This window comes from Cervus elaphus, chromosome 13, assembly GCF_910594005.1.
Source record: "Cervus elaphus chromosome 13, mCerEla1.1, whole genome shotgun sequence".
In the NCBI taxonomy this organism is placed as follows: Eukaryota; Metazoa; Chordata; class Mammalia; order Artiodactyla; family Cervidae; genus Cervus; species Cervus elaphus.
The window spans coordinates 24,559,257-24,580,107 of NC_057827.1; the positions used below are offsets into that span (position 1 = coordinate 24,559,257).

At 55.9% G+C, this 20,851-nt stretch overlaps 1 protein-coding gene across 4 annotated transcripts; it reads right to left on the reverse strand.

Annotated features, from left to right (window-relative positions):
- Positions 1-205: 205 nt before the first annotated feature.
- Positions 206-17,141, reverse strand: KIF7 (kinesin family member 7). Of its 4 annotated transcripts, none has more exons than XM_043921690.1 (19): positions 16,987-17,141; positions 14,259-14,610; positions 12,611-12,811; positions 11,619-12,012; positions 10,844-11,363; positions 10,291-10,407; positions 9,409-9,636; positions 8,350-8,492; positions 7,821-7,936; positions 7,472-7,624; positions 5,927-6,129; positions 5,035-5,232; positions 4,533-4,658; positions 4,147-4,338; positions 2,988-3,203; positions 1,932-2,138; positions 1,578-1,776; positions 1,353-1,499; positions 206-1,141 (listed from the first exon to the last, which is right to left on the reverse strand). In XM_043921690.1, the coding sequence occupies exons 2-19, from the start codon at positions 14,584-14,586 to the stop codon at positions 768-770; spliced, it is 4,062 nt and encodes a 1,353-aa protein (XP_043777625.1). In that variant the 5' UTR covers positions 14,587-14,610; positions 16,987-17,141; the 3' UTR covers positions 206-767. The 4 variants fall into 4 exon arrangements, with proteins under 4 accessions (XP_043777625.1, XP_043777623.1, XP_043777621.1 ...); XM_043921688.1 differs by lacking the exon at positions 16,987-17,141 and adding an exon at positions 16,433-16,951 and having other exon boundaries at positions 8,350-8,489; XM_043921686.1 differs by lacking the exon at positions 16,987-17,141 and adding an exon at positions 16,433-16,951.
- Positions 17,142-20,851: the final 3,710 nt, after the last annotated feature.

Below are 20,851 nucleotides of genomic sequence, written 5' to 3' on the forward strand. Positions count from 1 at the left end.
ATGTTCACTGCAGCACTATTTACACTAGCTAAGACATGGAAGCCATCTAAATTTCCATCAGCAGAGAAACAGATAAAGACATGGTACATATATACAATGGAATATTACTCAGCTATAAAAAATGAATGCCAGCTGCAGCAACACAGACCTAGAGATTATCACACTAAGTGAAGTAAATCAGACAGAAAAAGACAAATATATGATATCACTTATATGTGGAATCTAAAAAAAATACAGATGAACTTATTTACAGAACAGAAACTCATAGACTCTGAAAACAAACTTGTGGTTACCAAAGGGAAAAGGGAAGGGATAAATTAGGAGTTTGGGATTAACATATACATGCTACTACATTAATAAAATAGATAACCAACAAGGACCTACTGTATGGCACAAAGAACTACTCAAAAATTTGTAGTAACCTATACGAGAAAAGAATCGGAAAAAGAGTGGATATATGCATATGTATAAACATTCTGCTTCACACCTGAAACTAACAATGCTATAAATCAACTATAAAATTTTAAAAATTATATTTAAAAAAAAGCCAAAACATAGCAACTGGGTACCGCATCTTAAAGGAAGTGACTGGTAGAAATCTGCATTTTTAAACAAGTGATTCAAGTCCAGTTCTGGGCAGTGGCCTGAATGTGTTGACTCTAACAAGAAAGATCAGGACCTGATTTAGAGCTTGAGGTAAGGACTCCTTCACAGAAGGGAGCGTCAACACCACACCTTTGGGCAGGCCCCGAATCTCCTGGGTGAGCCTACAGGGGGTTTTTCCTGACGTCGATCATCCCTGGGCTGACCCTCCGCAGTTCCCGCCGGGGCTTGGCCAAGGGCCCGAGGTTCCAGGGCAGACCTGCCTCGCCCACAGACAGCACCCGCCCCATGGGGGGCTCAGCGGCCTCCCGCTGCCGCAGCTCCTCAGGGGAACCCTGCTCTTCACTGCACAGGCTCGAGCGTTTCCACGTCAACGGTAATGGGGCGTGGACCAAGTCCCGCATCTCCTCCCGTGGGCGGGGGGCACCCTCCGTGCCGGTGGGCTGCCAGAGAGGCTCAGGCGCTGGGTAGAGCTCATCCTCGCTTCCAGGGGCTTGTCTGTTCTCCAGGCATGGGGTCCTCTTCTCCCCGCCCATCACTGGCAAAAACAACATCCTTGTCAGACATGGAGGTAGCCAGCCACGCCTTCCTGAAGCCCTAGCCTTCTTCCAACACCCCCGTGCAAACAACAACATGTGAAATGACCCAAGAGCTGAAGGCTGAGTGGTCTCTAAGCTTTGCCCAGAACAAAGAAGACCCGATGTCAGGGCTGAGCCCCAGCCAGCCTGGTGATGGCACGCAGCAATTACCCCTGCTCTGGCTGGCGGCACTCAGGCTACCAAGCTTCTGCTTCAGCTCCTGGTTCAGCCGCACATGGCGGCCCAGCTCCTTCTCCAGAGCCTGGATTCTGGTCTCGTACTGCCTCCTGCTGTCCGCCAGCCCTTCGCCAAGATGGTCTGGAGGAAAAAAGGCAGGAGGAGGTGGTGAGGCGCTATGGGGCGGGCGGCGGCCCCCGCGGCGGGCCCAGGCCCCACCTCGGCTCTGCTGCAGCAGCAGCTGCACGTGCTGCTCATGGCCCCTCTGCTGCAGGGTCAGCTGGCGGTCCATCTCCAGGCGCTGCCGCTCCAGGGCCGCCTCCAGCCAGTACACCAGCCTCTGCTGCTCCTCCAGCTGCAGCTCGAGCTCCGAGAAGGCCACCTGCTGCTGGTGCTGCTCCTCGCGGAGCGTCACCACCTGTCCCCAAGAGCCAGGCTCAGCCCCCAGCGCCGGCTCCCTTCACCCGGGGCTGTTCACGCAGGGGCAGCAGGGGTGTGGCTGGCTCACCGCCCGTGCCGTCCACCTCCCCTGACCCCGGTGGAGGCGGGGGTCTGCAAGCTCCGTGACCCCACCTTGTCGAAGTACTTGCAGAGCAGGGCTCGGGTCTCTGAGGATGAGAGGTAGCTGAGCTTGGCCATGAGATTCATCTCGCACTGGGACAGCAAGGAGGCCGAGGCCCGCAGCACCCGCTGGCGGCACGTGATGGCCTCGTTCTTGTACTCGATGGCGGCGTCCAGGGCCTCAATGGCCTCATCCAGCTGAAAGAGCGTCCGCTCCTCCTGCGGGGACACGGGGATGGGTGGAGGGGGAACAGGCTACCCGCTCCATGGGACACCTGCCCCCTGAACACCGAGGTCCTGGGCAGAGTCGTGATGGCCACACGCAGCCACGACCCAGCCCTTATGTGCCCACTTGTCCTCAGAGCCAGAGAGGTGCCCCTGCCCACTGCAGCAGGAGCAGGGACACTTCTATGTCAGCCTCGGCTCGGGGGTCGGGGCTCCGCTAAGAGGCTGCTCTCTGAAGCTCACAGCCTCTGGAATGACCTGTGCTTGGGAGACCCTGCTCTGAAGGGAAGATGTGGTGGGACTGCAGAGGCACCCAGGGTCTGCTGGGGTCCATTTCCCCTTCTTTTAACTTTTTGGCTGCACCATGCAACATGCGGGATTTTAGTTCCCCAACCAGGGATCAAACCTATGCCACCTGCAGTGGAAGCACAGTCTTAACCACTAGACTACCAGGTAAGTCCCTGGGGGTCCGTTTCTCTAACACAGGCTTTCTCTGCTGGCAGGAGGGCAAACCTATGTGGCTGTGAGGTGTGACATGGTCCCGACTCGCGTCCCATGTCGGGAGTTGAGAGTTGTGAGCACGTGCTATACGCCTGAGGTTAACGAGATGCAGGACACAGGACGAGTCCCGAGTCCACCTTGGGGAACCGAGGGCAGCGAGGCCCAGTCGTGAGTCTCAGGCCTGGGGGCTGGACCAGCGGCGGGAGGGCTAGTCCTGCGCCTTTTTTGGGGGCTGACACCCGGGAGGGGTGTGTGTCCCGAAGCAGGGAGGCCCATACCCAGCGGAGACCCAGGGCCAGGGGCGGAGGGGAGCAGGTGGCCGGGCCGGCCTGCAGGGCGCACCTCAGGCGACAGCAGGCTGCCCTGCCTCAGCTTGCCGTCGATCTCCAGCCGCTGTTTCAGCAGCAAGTCCTTCTCCTGGCGCAGCGCGTCAATCTCCCCACGGATCTGCTGCTGGCTCTGGGCGCTGCCCTGCCGCAGCTGCCCGCTCTTCTCGGACAGCTCCTTCTCCAGGTGCTCCAACCGGCTGGACACTCGCACAATGTCCTCATTGAGGGCCTGGGGGCGGCACCGCCGGTGATGAGGGAAGGGGCAGGCCCCACCCTCCCAGGGGCCACAGGACAGGCCAGCCCTGCCATGGAGGCTAAGGAGGCGTGCTGTCCAGCAGGAGGCTGGACTCTCAGTTCTGTACAAGCTGGGGAGTGGGGGCCTAGGGGACCCGAGCCTCTGAAGAGGGGCCCCCAGAGATGGCCCGGGAGGAGGATACAGAGAAGGTAATGACAAGAAGGGACAACGTGGGCAAAGGCAGAGCGAGGTGGTGGTGGCCTGTCACTGAGATGACCTGACTCCTGTTGGTGATGGGAAGGATGGGGGATTAGTAGCCAAACCCCAAAGGCCCTTGGGGAACCTAATGTGGAAGGAAGTGAGGGTTCTAATGGCCAAGGGACGCTCCAGAAAATCCAGCTGAAATCCTCTAGGACTCCATGACAGCAGAAGAGGGTCTGGAACCCTGTGGGCATCTAGCCCAAGCACCGGCTCCTGGGACAGCTCTGGGCTCTGTGTGAAGTGACATACCCCTTCTCTAATCCTCAGGGCAACACTGTGGTTCCATCTGAGAGGAGGAAATTTGGCTCCGAAACTTCCTACTCAAGAGGGAGCAACAAAGCCAACTCTGGCCAAACCACCTGTCTACACCTGTGGTTCCTCATTCTGCCTGCACAGAGCAAGTGGTTAATAAGGTACAATGTTTTGGGGGATAGATACCTGGAGAGGTTCTTCTACCCACACATGAGAACCCGTATCACAGACACTCTCAAGATCCACAGGGTAGAGCCAAGGAGGACAGAGACCTGGCTGGAATTTAGCCAGCAGGGACATCACCTAGAAGAACCTCATCTGTCTAGAACTCACCTGGCAGGGTTGTCAACTGGAGAGATCTCACTTGGAAGGACCTTATCTGATAGACTCTCACCCGGCTGGGCCTCACGCGGCAGGATCTCACCTGGCTGGGCCTCACCTGGCTGGACCGCAGGCGCTTGCTCTCCAGCCCTGTCTTCTCCTGCATCAGGGCCTCCTTCTTGGCCAGGATGGCCTCCCGCTTGTGGAGCTCCTCCCCCAGCTCCTCCAGCGCCCGCCGCTGCTGCAGGACCTTCTCCATTTCCTGGTCCAGCCACTTCTTCTGCTCCTCAATCTTCTAAGGGACAGCGGGGGAGGCGGGAGGGAACTCAGCTCTCCCCTCTGGCCATGTGGGTGGTGTGGATGCCACCCAGCTCAGAGGCAGAGAATGATTCGCCCACCAGCTGACCCCACAGGGCACTCTAGCAACTGGCCAGGCTGCCCGGCCAGGCTGCAGGTGCCCCTGGGGGTACGGTTCAGCCCAGACCCCACCTGCTGCTGCTCCAGGCTGACCACAGAGCCATTGCTGCCACTGCGCCGCTTCCTCTGAAACGCCGCAATCTCTTCTGTCTTGATCTTCAGAATCTTCTGCTGCTGCTCATGCTTCAGCTCCAGCTCCTGGGCATGAAGTTCAGGGTGGGTTCGGAGGGCAGGGCCCTGTGGGGTACCAGTGTCCTCCCAGAGCCTGCAATCCCCAAAGCCCACAGGAGGGCCTGCCCCACTCCCAAGACAATTCTGCCCAGCACCCCCAGCCTCGCCACCCTCAAGTTCTACTGGGGACCCACCAGCTGAAGCAAACACAAGATTGTTGGACCCCTTATCTGGTTCATCTCACTGAGTTCTCACCTAGCCCTGAGTTTCCTATAACTCTCATTTTCAAGGGAAGAGACAAACTCAGGGAGGCCACGTGACCAGCCTTCCCCGGTCACGTGGCGGTACGCGCTCCCCGGCCTCCTGGCTGGGACGTAGGCACCCCGCCAGCCAAGCACCCGACCTTGACACGGTGCTGCCGCTTGTTCATCTCCGTCTCCAGGCGTCGCTTCTGCTCTGTCTCCTCGCGAAGCCGCCTCTGCAGCTGCCCCTGCTGCTGCCGCATGAGCTGCACGTTCCTCTCCAGCTCCTGCAGCCGCTTCTCGCTCTGGGCCGACAGTGATGCCAGCCGCTCCGTCGCCTGCTTCTTCTCCTTCAGTACCTGGACCAACATAGCTTCCGCTGGGCCGCTCATGGCAGCTGCTAAGAGCCAGGCATGGCGCCTGGTACTCAACAAGGATGGGCAGGACAGAAGGACGATAAAGAGGGACAGACAGAAGGGAAAACAGGCCAACGGACACTAGACTAATAAAAATAGCAACTAAGACCCAATGCAGCCAAATAAAAATTAAAAAAAATAAAAAACAGGACAGACAGACAATGCAAGGATCGATAAACAGGAAGACAAATGAACAGACACATAAATAGTCATATCCACTGATAAAAGGATAACTAGATGGATGGATTAGACAGACACCTGGACTGGTGGGTGAATGGACAGAGGGATGATGGGCTGGAGGGATGGATGAACAGATAGCTGGAAGGGTAGACATACGGAGGGAGGGTTGGTTCCTTCCCATTCCCTTCCCTCATCCTCTGGTCTCCTAAGGTGGTCTTCAGGTAGGGCCCACCTCCACACCTCTGCCTCTGCTGCGTTTAAAGATCCCCAACACCGCCAGCTCCTACCTAATACCAGCCTCACTCTGGAAGGCCCGGAGGGCATTCGCACCCCCAGCCAGGGCTGGGGCACCGCCTGGTTCCACAGTGGGCGTGGGCTCCGGGGCTCACACATGTCTTGATTCCAGGACTCCAACCTGGGAGGCTGCAGCCACCACACCCGGGGGCCTGACACTGACCTGCACTTGGTTCTGAGCGGCGGCAACCCTCTTGCGGAACTCCTGGAGCTGCGAGCGCTCACCGGCGTCCTGGGGCTCCCTGCCCTCGAGCTCCCGCAGCTGCCTCTGGCCCTCGCTCAGCTCAGCCCGCACCCGCTCCGCCTCCTGCTCCAGCTCCTGGATGCGCTGGCTGTGTTGACGGTTCAGGGCCTGGGCGGCCTTCCCTGGAAGAACCGGGGTGCAGTCAGCACCGGGGGCCTCTCCCTGACGCATCGCAGCTCCTTCCCCGGTGGCTCTCCCGGACCTCTGCCAGCCCCCAACACCTACAAGGACTTCACGATGACTCTGTTCCCCCCAGTACTGTGAACATTTACTACTTTTCTTTGACTTATTTTTTAAAATAGCCATCTCCATAGCAGTGACCCAGGGAAATTATGGGTTAACTAGTTTTCTTTTTACCTAACACATGCTAAAATAAATATGTAACTTGAGCCAGCATACAGCTAAGCCTCTAGAACTAACTTCCATTTGTAGGCGATAAGACAAAGGAACAAGCTAAATGACACCACAAGGAAGCTGACAAACCCAGAATATCTGGGATCTGGAACATTCTACAGGATGACTGTGCAAAGGTGAAAGAAGGGAGATTTCAGAGACCCAATGAGCAAATGTGTGCTCAGACACTGCACAGACACTGTTGAAGAACTGCTTCTGTTCTAAGCACTGAGGGCATTGGTTTAGTTAGATATGCTAATAGCATTTTGGTTAAAATATCCAAAAAGAAGCATACTGAAAGGTGCAGGAATGAAATGACATGAAGTCTCAGATTTGCTTCAGAATATTTCAGCAAAAAAGGACTTCCCTGGTGGTCCGATGCCTAAGACTCCATGCTCCCAATTCAGGGGGCCCAGGTTTAATCCCTGGTCAGGGAACTAGATTTGGCATGCCACAGCTATTAATGAGTTTGCATGTTGCAACCAAAGATCTGGCACAGCCAATAAGAATAAATTAAGAACAAAAAATTCCAGCAAAGAAAAAAGGGAGCGATGAAGCAAATGTGGGCCAAGCTTGGAAATACTAAATCTGAATGATGGGTATGTAGGGACTCTCATGTCTGTCTGCAATTGTTCCCAATACATTTTGTAATAAACTCACAGCTATTAAAATTAAAAAGATTGACCAGTCACCACCTAAAACCATCCCCTGCTCGTTCGCCTGTGTCACCAGTAGCAGACGTACTACTATGACTGGGGGACATTGTTTGCTCCCCAGGACCAGGAGATTCTGTGCCTCGTGCAGTGTCTGACACACAGCAGGCAACCGATTAATAACAGTAAGAAATAACGCTTCCTGCAAACTAGTCTAAGCATTTTACCTGAATTAACTCATTTCAACAACCTATAAAACAGGTGCAGTTACTATCTCCATTTCAGAGCACACAGCAGTTATCCTACCTGCTCAAGTTCACCCATCTGGAAGAAGCTGAGGGCAAACCTAGGTCATCTGGACCCTGCTCCTAACCACCCACCCTCAGGTTGGAGGCCCAGCCCAAAGCCCCTCCCTCACCTGTGCGCACCAGCTCGCCAATGAGCTCCTCCTTCATGCGGATGTTGATGGCCAGCTCACGGATCTTCTGCTGGGCTTGGGCCAGTCGCCACTCAGAGGCCATGGCTGCGGGGGCCTGGCGGGGCTGAGCCAGGGCCTTGCTCCCACCGACCACTGTAACGGGCTGATGGTCAGGGCGGCTGCCGCGACAGATAGTGGGGGAAGTAGGGGTGGGTGGAAGGGAGGGAAGGGGAGAAATGCCCTGGCCAGGGGCATTCAGGGATGGTTATGTGGACTCTCCAGGGTGGCCAGTCCAGGACCATGAATGGGTAAAGGGGTCGGGACCCTCTCTGCGCCCCACCCAGCTCACCTCTGGGTCCCGGGATAGCTGTACCCAACTCCTCCAGGCGAAGCTCTGGGCCCTTCCTGTTGAGTGGACTCCCTGGGCAGGCCCCCATCCTCTGGTTCCACTTGCTGATCCCATTCCTGGAGGGCAGAAGGGGAGTCTGTACCCTTCCCCAGCCCTGCCCCAGCCCAGCCATCTCCCAGGCCCGGGAGGGGAAGAGAGAACCCCAGACCTTCCATCACCCCAGGGTCACTGTGACCCCAGGATGTCCGTCTGGCAGAACTGAGGCCAGCAGCTGAGCTGAGAGGGTGCAGGGAAGCTGAGGACACCGAGGGCCACCTTAGAGGCTGAGAAACAGGAGGCCGGGTCCATCCCTCAGCACACCCGCCACAGCAAGAACTCCTGATTCAGAGCACACAGCCGCTGCCCACTCTCCCCCAAGGGCTGGCCAGGGCGATTGTGGCACGGGCACCCTGAGACCACAGTGGGACCCCTCTTGCCCAGCTGAGGCCCTGAGCTGGTCCTTGTCTGGTGGGCCACGGGTCCCACTCACCTTCGTGGGCGCAGGCTCTGTCGGGGCGGCCCCTCCTTCTCCCCCTCCTCTTCCTCTTCCTCTGATGCATCTGAAGAGCCACTTCCCAGCCTGTCTCCCTCTGTCAGAAACTCGGCTCCAGCCTCCCTGCCATTTTTCATCTGCTGGGAAATGCCAGGGTTTCAGGACAGGCTCCCAGGGCCTTCTCCAGCAGCCATCTCCCCTAACCCAGTCTTCGGCCCGCCATGCGTGCTCCTTACATATCTGCCTCTTCAAGCCCGACCTTACCTTCAGGATCTAGCTACAATGATATCTGAGAGGTCTTTCCAATCTCAAGTTGGAGCAGAAACTTCTCCCCTCCTCCCTTGTTCCTTCCTCTACCCCTCCTGTTCTCTTGTCCACCACCGCCCCCACCCTGCTCTGGCTCCCAGAGCAAAACTGGCACTCCTCAGGGGACAATCTCCCCTTTCCATCTTGTGTATAAGTCATCTGCAGCAAGTCTTATCTCACCAACAATGCCCCACCAGAGTTGGAGGTGGGGGGTCCGTAACAGGCTTCTTCCAAACCCATGTCCTCCCACCCCTTGGTCCCTCTGGTTTTTAGAGCTCAGATGACCCAGAGCTTTCAGGCAGATGCAGGAGCAGCCTTTGTCCAAAAGGCCCCAAGTGACAGAACTAGAAACAAGAGACCAAGCGCAAGGAGAACAGAGCCCATGGAAAAGTGAACTTGCAGAGGAAGGCATCCAAAGATGGTGCGTGGTGGCGGGGGTGACTTCAGAGGTGATGAGCTCCCCATCCCTGGATGGAGGCAAGCATTCCATCCCATACCGGAAGGCAGAACCCCCTCTGTAATCCTCACTCCAAGCAATCTCCAACTACTCCAAGGATACTCCATGGCACCAGATCCTTCTGAGAGGCCCGACCCAAATCTGGGCCATTCCTCCAGGAACACCAGAAAGGGGCATCTCATAGCTGGTCCCGTGAAAGCACGAGGTGAGTGACACATTCCCCAGGATTGCCCCTCCCCTGCCTCAGCCTGCCCAGGTCAACCAGCAGACACCCAGCCTCGCCACCTTCTCACCTCTCCCCGGTTTTCAAGGCCAACTTCGTCTCCAGGAATGCAGGTGGGGGGCATCATACCCAGCACGTGGGTGTGGGCACCTCCCAGGGGGGCTGTGTGAGGCCGGGGCACAAAAGACCCAGGAGGCAAGCCCTGCAAGATCCCTGGGGCCCCCCAGCCTGGCCGCACCAGCTCCAGCCGCAGTCGCAGCTCTGCCATCTCCTCCTGCTGCTCACGAAGACGGTCGCTCTGCAAGACATGATCCAGGTGCTTATGGGAGACGTGGATGAGAGAGAGGTGGGGTGCCGGGGTGCCGACAGGCAGAAGCGCAAGAAAACGAAGAACACGTCTGAGACCACCATGCCCTCTCTGTGTTAAAGTGGAGGAGGGCCAAATACCTCTGACCACCTCTTGGTGTCCCTCTGGAACACAGGGTGTATTAGTTCTGGTTTAAACTCTCCCACCCCGCCACATCACCGACTCGATGGACGTTTGAGTTTGAGCAAGCTCCGAGAGTTGGTGATGGACAGGGAGGCCTCGTGTGCTGCAGTCCATGGGGTCGCAAAGAGTCGGACAGATTGACTGAACCCACCCTGCCCCATCCATCACTCCCTCCATATTCATGCCACTCACTGCCACCAGGGGGCGCCAGGAGCAGCGTCGACCCGGTCATCTTTGCACAAAAGGAAAAGCAGGGCTCAGGAGTCTCATGGAGCTGCCCCTCCAGTCCCAATTCCAACCCACCCTCGCACATCCACTTGCACCAACCTGTTCCTTTCCTCCGCACTTCTGCTCACATCTCTACCCATCCTGCCAGAACCCACTTCTCTCACTCTGACAGCTGTTTAACCTCCCGGCAGAAGTCCCCCCTCCCCACCATCAGTATGAGAGGGCGCGCCCCACCTGAAGTTTGTACTGCTCCATGGCGTCCTCCAACGCAGCTAGAAAGTCTCGGTTCTCCTCTTCCAGCCGGGCCACGTGGCCCTGCAGGGCCAACAGTTGCAGCGGCCCCTCATCTTCCTAGGGTGGGCAGGGAGAGCAGCTTCAGGGGAACAGTCAGGACGAGCCTGCCTGTCCCTGAGTCACCCCGCCGGCCCTGCTTGCTACTCTGCTCCAAAGCCTGCCTGCAACGGGGAGGGGGTCCAGACCCCACATGGCCTGCAGTCCCCTCCACAAGCCATTGGGCTATCTCTTGTCATTATTAATCATGTTTTCATTAACAGTAATATCACCACCACTATTAAGAACTAGCCTTCACCAGCACTTATGACACCCTCAGTCCTTATATCCCAAGGAGGTAGATACTCCTGTTATCTTTATTTAACAGATAGAAACCCTGAGGATACATCAAGGTCATCAGCAGAAATGCCTCTGAATCCCTGTATGGAAAACCTTCTTCCTCACCTCCCCACCCCACCCCCCACCCCCCGCCGCCCACCCCCAGGCCCTTGGTCACCTTTCGCCCGCCGGGTCCCTGGGTGGCCTGCTCCTCGGCAGAGGCACTCTCGATGCCGCTGTCGGGCCCGGAGGCGGAGCTCAGGGCGCTGCGCTCGCCCTCGACGGCGCAAAGCCAGTCGCGCACCTTGCGGGCGGCGGCGCCGGGCAGCCCGGGCTCGGCCTGCAGCTCGCGCAGGAGGCTGTAGGCGGCGTCAGTGCGGGCTCGGTAACGCGCGCACTCGGCGCCCAGGCGGGCAGCGGCCGCGGCGGAGGCGGCGGCAGGGCCCGGGGCGCGCCGGCCCCGGTGGATGATGCGTGTCTCCGACCGATGCCTAGGCGGCCCCCGGGCGCTGGCCACTGCCTCCTCCGGCCCCCGCTCAGCCTCGGGCCGCCAGTTGACAGTGGCGCGGTTGCGAATGTTCTGGGCGCGGCTGGCGTAGTTGAGGGTGTTGAGGGTCTCGTCAAAGTCGGAGGAGGAAGGGCTGACGCAGGCGATCATCATCGTCTTGGCATTCCCGCCCAGGGAGTCTTTGAGGATCCTAAGGGCGCCAGGGAGATGCTTACGCATCACCCAAAGTGCCAGAGCCAGAGGATCAGACCCCAAAGAGAGTTTGAATCTCTGTATGGCTCCCTGTGGGCCTGAGACTTCAACCACGTGTAGACTGCACCCCAGAAATCAGAGGGGGACCCATCTCTTGTCGCCTCACCCCAGCCAGAGAGGCCGGACAAGAGCTAGCACAGACTAGGGGGCTCACGGGCCTCTTTTCCCTGGGCCAGCAGCAGGGGCAGCTCACCGGGTGATCTTGGAGTCCCGGTAAGGGATGTGACTGCCCCGGCGCTGGGGATCACCCAGGGCACTGATGACGTTGCCGAGCGCCAAGAGGCTGCTGTTGATCTGGATGCTCTCCTTGAGTCGCTCGCCTGTGCTGCCTGTCTTGAGCACCCTCTCTGAGCCCGCCAGGTCCACAAAGTGGAACTTGGAGACAAGCAGCTGGCCGGCCGCAGGTCGGGGCAGGCGGCTGGGGGCGCGACCCCGCTGCTCCAGGGTCACGGTGAAGATGGTGTGGGAGCGGCTGGACAAGCGGTTGAGGTGTGTGGCTCCCGTGTGCCGCGCTGCGTTGCCCATCTCCAGGAGGCTCAGCACCTCGTCCAGGCCCTCCACGTCCACCTCCTTCACCCCACACAGCACTGCGGGCACAGAAGGCTGTGAGCCCAAGGCAGGGCAGCCTGAGGCTGGTCAGCCCGGAGGGCAGGCTGCGCAGGACTGCTTCTCTACAGCTCTTCCTGACTCAGGGCCCCTTCTGCATGCCCAAGGGGTCCGGCCCATCCTACCTGGGGATTTAAGGAGCTCCAGCTTCCCTGGTGGCTCAGATGGTAAAGAATCTGCCTGCAATGCAGGAGACCAGGGTTCGATCCCTGGGTTGGGAAGATCCCCTGGAGGAGGGCATAGCAACGCACTCCAGTATTCTTGCCTGGAGAATTCCATGGACAGAGGAGCCTGGCAGGCTACAATCCATGGGGTTGCAAAGAGTCAGACATGACTTAGCAACTAACATTTTCACCTTTTTCAGCTTCCCCCATGCCCACCTCAGTGACTCTCACTCTGGGTACACCAGTGAATACTGAACTCAGCAGAGACGGGGAAATGAAAGCAAAACTTCCCAGAGCTTGAGTTTCCTAGTTAGGAGGTACCCTCCTCCAGACAGGGGATCCACCCTAAGCAGGTGAAGCCTCCCCAAGCCAGGCTCCCTACTCCCTACCAGGGTAGGATCCAGGAGTTCCTCACCAACATTCCCACGATCGTCCTCCCGGAGCTGGATGTCCCGGCTGGCGGTGCCCACCTCCAGCAGGTCTCGGAACTCCTCCTTGTACACTTCCAGGTAGGACACGTGTACCAGACAGTCCAACAGGTCATTCTCATCAATCAGCTTGAAGGCCTCGGCCATGGCCCGTGGGATGATGCCCTGCTCGTCCTCGTGAAGGGAGGCTGGGGAGACACCGCAGGGCCACCTGCCATGGTGCCTTCAGCTGGGCATGGCACCCACGAGGCCCAGAGGCTCCTGCCAGAAGCTGGCAGATGGAGCTCCAGTGTGGAGAAGGCAGAGGCAGAGGCCAGCATGGGCTGGGCAGCCTGATCCAGGCCAGGCTCCAGGGTGCCCAGGCAGAATTTCAGAGTTGGAAGCAACCTCTCAAGGTTCAACCAACCACTTTCATGACGTAAGCATCTCCATTACATCCCTGCCAGACAGTCAGATACCCTTTGTTTGATGACTCCTGGGGACTCATTATCATAGTCTATGCTCAGTTATCTAAAGAAGCCCCTAAATTTATCCCAAGGAAGTGATAAAAGGATGTTCAGAACACACTCTTCCTCATAACTTAAAAAAAAAAACATAAACACCCTCAGTGTCCATCGCAACATCCAAGAGGGGGTTTGATTAAATAAATTACCTTATATTCACAATGGCACGCTAAGCAGCCATTAAAGTTTTTGCTTGAATAATAATTAATGTTACAGAGAAATATTCATGATATTAATATATTGTTAAGAAAATAAAACAGGATACAAGAGAATAGTACATTGGTACCATATTTTTTCAAGTATAAAAATTTTCACCAAGAAAAACTGAATGCTAACAGGGTGAGTGATTTCTGAAAGGCAATTATCAGAAAGTGTGAAAGTATTAGTCGCTCAGTTGCGTCCAACTCTTTGCAACCCTACAGGCTGCAGCCCACCAGGCTCCACTGTCCATGGGATTCTCCACGCAAGAATACTGAAGTGGGTAGCTATCCCCTTCTCCAGGGGAGCTTCTCAACCCAGGGATCAAACCTGGGTATCCTGTATTACAGTCAGATTCTTAACCATCTGAGCTACCAGAGAAAGGCAGTTATCAAAAAAGTTTTCTTTTGTGGATGTGTTTTTCTGTATTTCCCTAATTTTCTACAACAAACATGTACACTTTTCAAATCATGCTCCTTAGAAGCGGGCAATCCCTTCAATTGGCCCAAAGCATCTCTTGCAAAACTCTACTCCAGAGCCTCATGGAACCAGCCTGCTTCCGCGCTATGTAGCCCCCGGAGCATGACTCTTCCAGGACAGTCTCCCTTCCAGCCATCCTGACCCTTGACAACGATCCTGACAATCTCCAGAGAAGACAACTTCCCATGCCCTTCCTCCCCGTGAGTTCCCCAGAACCAGACAGTATGATCCCATCTCTATGGACTTGAGAAGGCTACTCACCTCCGAGGACTCTTCTTCCTGCCTGACCCAGCCCAGTGACAGCTGATCCTACCCTGGGCTGCAGATCTACTTAGGAAACCCACCCTCCCTCCTCCAGCCTCCTCATCTTCAACAGGAAATAGCAGAGGCAGAAATTCAGGAGATGTTTGAGGCCCCTCAACAAGGGCAGGCAGTCTCAAGCCAGGTCACTCACCCACACTGGCCTCCCCCATGGTGTACGTCTTCCCGGAGCCCGTCTGACCGTAGGCAAAGACGGTGACATTGAAGCCTTCAAAGAAAGCCTCGAGGAGGGGCTGCACACAGGCCTGGTACACTGCCTCCTGCCCGGCGTCCTCATCCAGCACCACGTGGAAGCTGAAGTGGCGGTCTCGGCCCAAGGTGACCCGGCCGTGCCCCGGCTCCACCCTCAGGCAGCTCTGGTGCCCGTGCAGCAGCTCCTTGGGAAGGAGTGGGCGGACTCGCAGGGCCACCCTCACAGGGGCCTCCTCAGCCCCTGGCAGCCTCTGGGCCTCCAGCCCCATGTTGAGAGGCTGCTGCTTCCAGCCCTGCAGAGAGAGGAAGAGGCCCTGGCCATCAGCATCTGGACTCACCTTGCAGGTGACCTGGAGCCAGTTCCTGCAGCTCCTGGATTGGGGTGATTAAAAGGGAAGGTGGTCAAAATTCAAAACATCCTCTGTGCCCCGACCTGATGCCCAGATGCTGCAAGGGACACAATAGAATCCTACACGGTAGCATTTCACGGCTCCCATCACTGACCAAATGAGGCCCTAACTCCTCCACTCGACACCCATGGGCACCTGTGTTCCTGCTGGGACCCCATCTCCTAGAAGACACACACACAAGCAGCACTGCACAAGGATCTCTTTTCCCCAATACCCACCCATGGTCCCTGCCTTCGTAAAACTCAACATTCAGAAAACTAAAATCATGCCACCTGGTCCCGTCACTTCATGGCAAATAGATGGGGAAGCAGTGGAAACACAGACTTTATTTTCTTGGGCTCCAAAATCACTGCAGATGGTGACTGCAGCCATGAAATTAAAAGATGCTTGCTCCTTGGAAAAAAAGCTATGACCAACCTAGACAGCACATTAAAAAGCAGAGACATTACTTTGCCAACAAAGGCCTGTCTAGTCAAAGCTATGGTTTTTCCAGTAGTCATGTATGGATGTGAGAGTTGGACTATAAGGAAAGCTAAGTGTTGAAGAATTGATGCTTTTGAATTATGGTGTTGGAGAAAACTCTTGAGAGTCCCTTGGACAGCAAGGAGATCCAAACAGTCTACCCTAAAGGAAATCAGTCCTGAATATTCATTGGAAGGACTGATGCTGAAGCAGAAACTTCAAAACTTTGGCCACCTGATGCAAAGAACTGACTCACTGGAAAAGACCCTGATGCTGGGAAAGATTGAAGGCGGGAGGTGAAGGGGATGACAGAAGATGAGATGGTTGGATGGCATCACTGACTCGATGGACATGAGTTTGAGTAAACTCCAGGAGTTAGTGAAGGACAGGGAAGCCTGATGTGCTGCAGTCCATGGGGTGGCAAAGAGTCAGACACAACTGAGTGACTGAACTGACTGCCTTTGTCACAGCACATTCCCCGCTCCACCTTCTTAAAGAGAGTCAGCACATCCTTTGAGGCCAAGCCCCCACCATCAGATACTGCTAATTCCATCTCCTAAATATCAAGTACACCTGCTTCTCTCCATCCTATTACCCAAGCCCGGATCCCGCCCACTGGACAGAATATTTACCAACCTCCTTACTGGCTTCAGCCTCCCTGCACTTTCCTATGTGGCAACCAGGGGCATCATTCAAAAATGCAAATGCGACCACGCCACTCTCCTGCTTAAAATGCCCCCAAAAGAGGCAAAAGGGGTTCCCTAATGCTCTAGATTCAAAACCTTAACAAGAAAAACAACTTTTAATGGGTCCTACCTACCTTGATGACTTACCCCCTAATACCCCACATTTCCTCACCTTTCTCTGCCTGCAGCACACTCGGCTGTTGTTAGTCCCACCTCCAGGGAGCGCCCTCCCCTCCAAGGAGGGGCGTCTGATCTGTGGCTCCCACCACCCACCCACAACCACCGCTTTAGTTCTCCCATCGGCCACTGACCACTCCCTTTCCTTGCAAAAGCCGGATTATCCATTGGTCTCCCCTCACCTCCCAAACTGGGGGCTGGGAGGCAGGGACCCGCCTGTCCCCTTCATGCTGTATCTCCAGCACCCAGCACAAGGTCCGACGCTCAGTAGCTGCCCAACAGTGATGAGTAGCTTACATCCAGGGAACTTTCCCCATCCCCACTCCTCGCCCCCACCCCCAGGGTCACAGCTCTTTATTTTTCACTACTTCTCCCAGCACCTGTAATCGTTCGCTCGTTCCTTCAATCATCAGTCCCAGCTGGGTGTTCGGCCCTGGGGCCGCAGCGGTAACTGCCACGCAATACTACGGGCGCCTTCGGGCATCCCTCAGCCATAGCTTTTCCAGCCCCGCGGTCCCGGCTCCTCGCGCCCGGGCTCGGGCCCCAGTGCTCTGCGCACCGAAGGCGCCCGGACAACACCGAGGGTTCCGGAGTCGGAGGCGCCGGGCACGGGACAGGAGAAAGTTGGGAGAAGTGGTTACAAAGGCGAACCCGACTCTCGCAGCGTGGGTGCTCGCTCCTGCTGGTCAGGCCCCGAATGCCGGCCTCAGGCCCCGACTTAAAGAAGGAGAGTCTCCGATCCACTCGGAGAGGGGCCTGGAGGAGGTCAGCAAAGATGCGGAGGGAGGGAGGGGTCCTCGTGCTCGGTCAAGGGTCCCCGGGGTGCCGACGCTCAGTGCCACCCAACCCAGGCCTGCACAGGGGAGGGGCGAGCGCGCGCCTCCTCCCTCCCACCCGCGTCCTAGACCTCCACCCCTCCCCGGCCCACACCCACCTGCTAGGGTGCGCGCGTCGGCCCCCCGCCGGGCACTGAGGCTCTGAGCCCCAGCGCGGCGCGGTCGGATGCCGTCACCGGGACCCCCGCCCACCAAAACATCCCGCCCCTCATCCGCAACTCCTCCCGCCTGGGCGCTCCGGGGCGGAGGCGCGGGCTGCGCGGCGCCGCGGAGTCTGTCCGCAGACGGGGCGGAGCGGGGGCCGGAGGGGCGGGGAATCGGGCGTGGCCTGGGCTGAGCGGCGGGACCACGGGCCGCTCGACCCCCAGCACCGCCCCCAGTCGTGAGCGCGGCGAGCTGTTGTTAGCATCTACTCGCCGAATGCTGGGCACTCGGCAACCAACAAGGCCGCCTGGATTCTCCGAGCTGGAGAAGCCCACCAGCTCGTGGAGCGGGGCATCTGGGTTTATGATGCAAGTTGTAACAAGTGATGAATGAAAACTAACTAGGAGACAGTTTTGTTCCACGAGCATTTTCTAACCCCGAGACTCCGGTAACAGTGGCCTAAAAATCAATTCCTGCAGAAGGAAATGGCAACCCACTCCAGTATTCTTGCCTGGGAAATCCCATGGACAGAGGAGCCTGGCGGGTTACAGATAATGGGGTCGCAAAGAATCGGACAAGACTGAGCGACTATCGCTAACTAAAAATCAACTACTGTAGTTTGATTGTTCATTCTCGTGCAGAGACCTTCCCCCTTCCTTTCTATTGCAGCCCTCCCTACGCCCCGTCAAAGCTCAGCAAAGCTCTCCCTTCCTCAGTTCAGTTCAGTCGCTCAGTCGTGTCGGACTCTTTGCGACCCCATGAATCGCAGCACGCCAGGCCTCCCTGTCCATCACCAACTCCCGGAGTTTACTCAAACTCATGTCCATCGAGTCGGTGATGCCATCCAACCATCTCATCCTCTGTCGTCCCCTTCTCCTCCTGCCCCCAATCCCTCCCAGCATCAGGGTCTTTTTCATGAGTCAACTCTTCGCATGAGGTGGCCAAAGTATTGGAGTTTCAGCTTCAGCATCAGTCCTTCCAATGAACACCCAGGACTGATCTCCTTTAGGATGGACTGGTTGGATCTCTTTGCAGTCCAGGGGACTCTCAAGAATCTTCTCCAACACCATAATTCAAAAGCATCAATTTTTCGGTGCTCAGCTTTCTTTACAGTCCAGCTCTCACATCCATACATGACCACTGGAAAAACCATAGCCTTGACTAGATGGACCTTTGTTGGCAAAGTAATGTCTCTGCTTTTTAATATGCTATCTAGGTTGGTCGTAACTTTCCTTCCAAGGAGTAAGTGTCTTTTAATTTCATGGCTGCAATCACCATCTGCAGTTATTTTGGAGCCCCCCAAAATAAAGTCTGACACTACTTACACTGTTTCCCCATCTATTTGCCATGAAGTGACAGGACCAGATGCCATGATCTTAGTTTTCTGAATGTTAAGCTTTAAGCCAACTTTTTCACTCTCCTCTTTCACTTTCATCAAGAGGCTTTTTAGTTCCTCTTCACTTTCTGCCATAAGGGTGGTGTCATCTGCATATCTGAGGTTATTGATATTTCTCCCAGCAATCTTGATTCCAGCTTGTGCTTCTTCCAGCCCAGAGTTTCTCATGATGTACTTCTCCCTTCCTAGACCCTAGGAAGCCTCCAGCCTTGATTTCTTCTGATTTCGCTACCTCTTCTAAAGCTGAATAGGACTCATCCCCTCTGAGATATTCAGGGTTGGGATGGTGTGGCAGAGGCCCTGGCTGTACCCTGGGCACGCACACCAGGAAGTCATCGCTGGGTCCCTTCTCTGCCCCAGAGCTGGGGTGACCTAGGGGTGGATGGATGAAAACACAAGAGAGCTCCTGTTCAGGCCTTCTAGCTAGCTGGGCAGAGAGCAGGATGGCCTGAGAAATCCTGGCCCCACAGTTCTGGCTCATAAGTCCCCAGTTTGGAATGGGCATGGGATCCACTGGTGGACCACACTGCCACCCAGCCTTGGGTTCCTGGCTGGACAACTGGCCCTAGAAAAGGCTAACAGGAGGTGGGGGCTGCCACAGAGTTCTTAGCCAGCCTCTCCAGTTGGGGAGGCAATTCTGTCAGTGAAAAGCCAGTGGAAATCCTGCAGAGGGGGTTCATCCTGCATCTACCTGAGCAGGTGCTGTCCAGGAAACCGCCCTCAAATATCTCTTCCAGCATGCCCCGCACCATCCACCCCATCACTCAAGCCATATTTGACTTGTCTTCTCCAATATACCACCAAGTTTCAATATTTAGGAAAACCATGCTTAATACAATGAGCATTAAAACCCAAGTTGTAGGACTTCCCTGGTAGTCCAGTGGTTAAGAATCCTCTGCCTGCATTCGATTGACATGCATTCGATCTCTGGTCTGGGAAGATCCCACATGCCAGGAAACAACTAAGCACGTGCACCCTAGAGCCTGTGCTCTGCACCAGAAGAAGCCACGGCATTAAGCCTGAGAACCACAGAGAAGACCCAGCACAGACATTAAAAAAAAGCATGATAAATGTATGTTATTAAGTGAAACGGCTGTTTTTCCACCTCCAAAACTGTGATTCAGTTGGAGGTGCATTTTGTGAGCCACAATAGAAGAGAGGGGACGATGCATTTCTCTGGATAGGGACCTTGGCATCCCAGTGTGAAGGGGAGGTCATCCTGAGGTACAGAGTGTGGGTGAGCCGTCATACCCCATGAGTAGGAAAGCCAGCCAAACTGATGTTTCTCAGGAGAAAAGCCCCACATCCAACCTGGAGCCAATGAAGCAAATTTCTGTCATTTAGAGGAGATGCTTCACTCTAATTTCTCACCAGAAAGTATTCAGAAAGACTGAGGGCCAGGCTCAGAGCACTTTACTATCAGTTTAATGATAAAAGCAGAATTTTGTGGACACGTTGTTTGCCTCCTGGGCTGTCCTGTGCCATATGCTGGTTCCCAGCACCCTGGTTGGGATCCAGGACAGGGTGAGGGGTCTGGGTCTGGCCAGTGGGTGTGTTGACTTCTATGGCTTTCCTGGCAAGAGGGACCCCAGGACTATGGAAGAACAGACAGTTAGGAGTGTGGATTCCGGAGCTCCAGGAAGAAGGCTGTGCGGGCAGGTGACGCCCAGGATAGCTGAGTGTTTCTATCTACACCAGCAGGCCCGAGGTCAGGTCTCCTACAGCTGCCCACAGGGGCCCTGCCAGGGCTAGGCTGGACTCTGTCTCTTTAGTCATGTCATATCAGCTTCTAAAGGCCCCACTTGCCAGATCCACACCCCCCCTTCCCAGGAAACTGCTGAGTGTGGTGTGGATTGTGAGCGTGAGGTAGGGGAAGAGGGTGAGGTGGGGGGTGAGATGGGTGAGCTTGATCCCAAAGCTAATTCAAGGTCCTGACCATGTCCACCTGTGTATGTCCATCAATACCCCCCTTTCCTCATTCTGGACATCCCCAGATTCCAAAACCATGGATCAAGGCCAACGACTCATTACACCAAAGATCTGCCAGGGTCCAGAGTCAGTGTCAGGGAGCTGGACTCAGGTGTGCGACAGAGTGGAGTCCAAGAGGGCCCTCATGGGTCTGAGGGGGGTGAGGCGATGAGCGTGTGTATACAGATGTTGGAAAGGATGGACAGAAATGTCAGAATTACCTGTGCAGGTGCAGATGACAATAGCAAGGAAAACAGAGTTCGGTTTGGAAAGCTATTTGGCATTTTCTCTTATTTAGACTTTATTTATTTTTGGTTGTTTGGGGCCTTTTCTGCTGCACAGGCTTTCTCGAGCTGCGGTGAGGGGGCTGCTCTTTCTTGAGCGCTCGGGGGTCTCATTCTGGTGGCTTCGATTGTTGTGAAGCCGGGGCTCCAAGAGCACAGGCTTCAGTAGTT